The 3,810-nt window shown below is 59.5% G+C and overlaps 1 protein-coding gene across 1 annotated transcript; it reads left to right on the top strand.

Moving 5' to 3' along the window:
* The first annotated feature begins 225 nt into the window (after positions 1 to 225).
* On the top strand, positions 226 to 1,964 carry LOC119109276 (N-fatty-acyl-amino acid synthase/hydrolase PM20D1-like). Its single transcript, XM_037232871.1, has 2 exons — positions 226 to 234; positions 567 to 1,964. Exons 1-2 carry the CDS (start codon positions 226 to 228, stop codon positions 1,962 to 1,964), a joined length of 1,407 nt encoding a protein of 468 aa, XP_037088766.1.
* Positions 1,965 to 3,810: the final 1,846 nt, after the last annotated feature.

Below are 3,810 nucleotides of genomic sequence, written 5' to 3'. Positions count from 1 at the left end.
AGATCCCGAAGTCGGCAGAGCCGCATTAGCAGAGGCGATGCCAAGATCCCGATGTCGGGAGAGCCGCGTTAGCAGAGACGATGCCAAGATCCCGAAGTCGGGAGAGCCGCATTAGCAGAGGCGATGCCAAGATCCCGATGTCGGGAGAGCCGCATTGGCAGAGGCGATGCCAAGATCCCGACTGTGTAAGCAGCATGTGTCCCACGATGCGTCCCAAGCGATGAAATGTGTTACGTGAGTTCTCCTTACTCATCTAGTTACCTGAGATGTATGCCTGAACACGACCACGGGCCGCGCCGCCGCGATAATGTTGATAGGATACATAATGATCTGATATGATACGGCACCGTGCCAGATTGGCGCCGCAGTGCTCTGCCATCAACGCCCGGCCGTCCGACACTGTCGTCTGCCGGCCGCCCTGACAGTCGACCACCGGAGTGCGGCGCCGCCTGACGCCCGTCATGTGGGTGCTGGTGCTGGGGACGCTGGCGCTGGTGCTGGCCGGCCGGCTGCTGGCGCGCGCCGCGCTCTGCCGGCGCCGGCGGCCCGTGTTTCTGCCGGACGAGCTGAGCCAGGCGACGCTGGAGGCGTCGGCACTGGGCGGCAGCAAGTACCGTCTGGCGCGCGGCCTGGCCGTGCCCACCGTGTCGCGGGAGGCGGGCGCGCCACCGCGCGATGCCCTGCTCCGCTACCACCGCCACCTGCGCGACAGCTTCCCGGCCGTGTTCGGCTCGGGGCGCGTCACCGTCGAGGCGGTGAACGAGCTGAGCCTGCTGCTGACGGTGGCCGGCAGCGAGCCCCACCTGACGCCCTACCTGCTGCTCTCGCACATGGACGTAGTGCCGGCCGTCGAGGAGCACTGGAGCTGGCCGCCGTTCGCCGGCCTCGTCCAGGACGGCTACGTCATGGGCCGCGGCGCCATCGACGTCAAGCAGACGACGCACGCCATCCTGGAGAGCCTGGAGCGGCGGCTGCTGGCCGGCGACCCGCCGCGTCGCTCCTTGCTCATCGCCTTCGGCCACGACGAGGAGGTGTCGGGGCGACACGGCGCCGCGCGCGTCGCGGCGCTGCTGGAGTCGCGCGGCCAGCGCGTCGCCTTCGTCCTGGACGAGGGCTCGTTCATTACGCGCGACGTGCGGGGCGTGCGCGCGCCCGTGGCGCACATGGCCGTCACCGAGAAGGGCTACCTGGACGTCAAGATGACGGCGCGCGGGCCGGCCGGCCACTCGAGCCTGCCGCCGCCGGGAGCAGAGACAGCCATTGGGCGGCTGACGCGCGCCGTGGCGCGCCTGCTGCCGAGCCGGCACCCGGTGCGGCTAGCCGGCAGCCCCTCGCTGGAGCAGTTCCGTGCGCTGGCGTCGCTCGCCTCGCCTCTGTTCCGGCTCATCTACGCCAACATAGCGCTGCTCGCGCCCGTCTTGGTCTGGGGCCTGAGGAAAAAGCCGGCCTTCCTGCCGCTTTTTCAGACGACGACGGCGGTGACCATCGTCAAGGGCGGCTACAAGGAAAACGTGGTGCCCGGGGAGGCGACGGCGGTCATCAATCACCGCATCATGCCGGGCGAGACGAAGGAAGACGTTCTGGAGCGCGACCGCCGCGCCATCTCGGATCCCAACGTTCAACTAGAGGTCCTGCACTACAAGGCACCGGCGCTGACGTCGCGGTTCGATGAAGAGGCGCCCGTGCTCGGTCTGCTCGCTGCAACCGTCCAGCAAATCCACGGTGAAGATGTGGGAGCGGCACCCACCGTCCTGGTCGGCAGCACCGACTCCATCTACTACCAGGGCATCACAGACACCGTCATACGGTTCGACCCCATCGTTTTGTCCAGTAGTGAGGCGAAGATGATGTTCCATGGAAAGGATGAGAAGATCTCCATAGAGAACTACCACAACTGCATCCAGTTTTATTACAAGCTGATGAAAAACCTGGAGTGCCCGGCAGTGATCAGCAAGCTTCCCTGACAGACGAGGGAGCGGGATGCTGCGGGCCCAGACAGGCGTCCGAGGAACTGAGCCAAACTTCTCACCGGAGCTTGTGATAATGGCCTCTTACTGGCCCAACGTTCGAAAAACGTCTCCAAGTACATGGCATGAACCGAAAACAGCAATGACATCCCAACATGTTTTTGGAGAGTTTTCAGCCAAATGGAGAACGCAAATCATATAACGTAATTAAGCTTTGTATGGTGTATGATAATACACTATAATTAATCAATCACGCTTTGGTTATTTTGCTATATACGTACCACTGAAAGAAGATTATGACTAACGTACGGGATAGGATAGGTCAGTGGCGTAGTTTCGAAAAATGAGTTGAAGCGGAAGGAAATGAGCAGTGAAAGATGACGCAATCTGCCTCTAAAATACACAAAAAAACGTATTTCTTCCCGAATTTCACTCACTTTCTTCTTAAAGTAAGAGGGCGGGGTCTGAAAGAGGGGGGGGGGGGCTGGATTCCTCAGTACTGAATAGAAAACGACACCGCTGACGTAAGCGTATACTTTCAAGAATTCGACGGTTGTTCATAAATGGTGTGATTCTTGGCGACATGGGACCGGAGGCATAGCGAGCTATGCCCACTGTCCTTGCCCATGTCAGTGATCACTAGTCAAAAGTCAGCATCGTCGCGGAAACTGTTGCGCTGACCCTCTGGGTATATACAAAAGTGTGCATCTCACCACCTAACGCTCACTCTCGAACCACAGGCGTTGTGGCGCTCGAGCCTCCCAAAAATTGGAGAAAATCTAACGAGCGGCAGTGCACGGGAATGGGGCGACTCTAGGCGCCTCCGAAGCGTCCGACGACTTCCGTCGCTCCTGAGTGTTACGTCGACCTGTTACAATGATATTCGACTTGGGGATCGTCATGCTGCGATGAAAGGGGTCGTATGGTGACAGGCGGGGAAGACTTATTTAGATCAATTGCGTTCAGATGCGCCTCAAGCTGCATTGTGTGCAGCAATCCCTTCAGAGAACTCTGAATTGCTAAACATCTCAGGAGGTGCTAATGAACGTGCCCCGTGTACATGAAATGCTGAATACATATTTGCACCGGTTGAGACAGTGGCGTCATCGGCGCGTGGGCTTGTTGTAATCTATGACACTGTGTGCCGCTTGGTCCGCACTGAGATAGACCGGGTGGATGATGGCGCGGTCGCCAATGGACCACCACACCACTTCGGCCATACAATGGCTATTTCGAGGTCATGGGTTTTAGCACCGGAGGTGGAGGGCGCGGCAATACTGTGGCCATCGGGGAGACCCTGCCATCTAGCCTCACCCCCCCCCCCCCTCCCACAGGGACCCAACTTCAGGGTTTGTACGGGCTCTCGGACCTTGACTCTTGCCATGGCAGCGCGGCTTATACCGGCTTATGGCTGACGGCCGCAGTTTGTCCCGGTGAGACGGGACATTGTAAGTCCAGACGCAGCCGAGCACATCCCTCCCCTTCGGCTTATACCGGCTTATGGCTGACGGCCGCAGTTTGTCCCGGTGAGATGGGACATTGTAAGCACAGACGCAGCCGAGCACATCCCTCCCCTTCGGCTTATACCGGCTTATGGCTGACGGCCGCAGTTTGTCCCGGTGAGATGGGACATTGTAAGCACAGACGCAGCCGAGCACATCCCTCCCCTTCGGCTTATACCGGCTCATGGCTGACGGCCGCAGTTTGTCCCGGTGAGATGGAACATTGTAAGCCCAGACGCAGCCAAGCACATCCCTCCCCTTCCCCTCTGACTCGCTGTTTTCAATTTCACCATAGATGGCTCCCAACACAAAGTTAAAAAAGCGCGATGAATTTTCACTAA

Source organism: Pollicipes pollicipes, unplaced genomic scaffold (assembly GCF_011947565.3).
Source record: "Pollicipes pollicipes isolate AB1234 unplaced genomic scaffold, Ppol_2.1 Scaffold_7231;HRSCAF=8579_pilon_pilon_pilon, whole genome shotgun sequence".
Taxonomy (NCBI): domain Eukaryota; kingdom Metazoa; phylum Arthropoda; class Thecostraca; order Pollicipedomorpha; family Pollicipedidae; genus Pollicipes; species Pollicipes pollicipes.
This window is presented reverse-complemented; position numbering and strand designations above follow the sequence as displayed.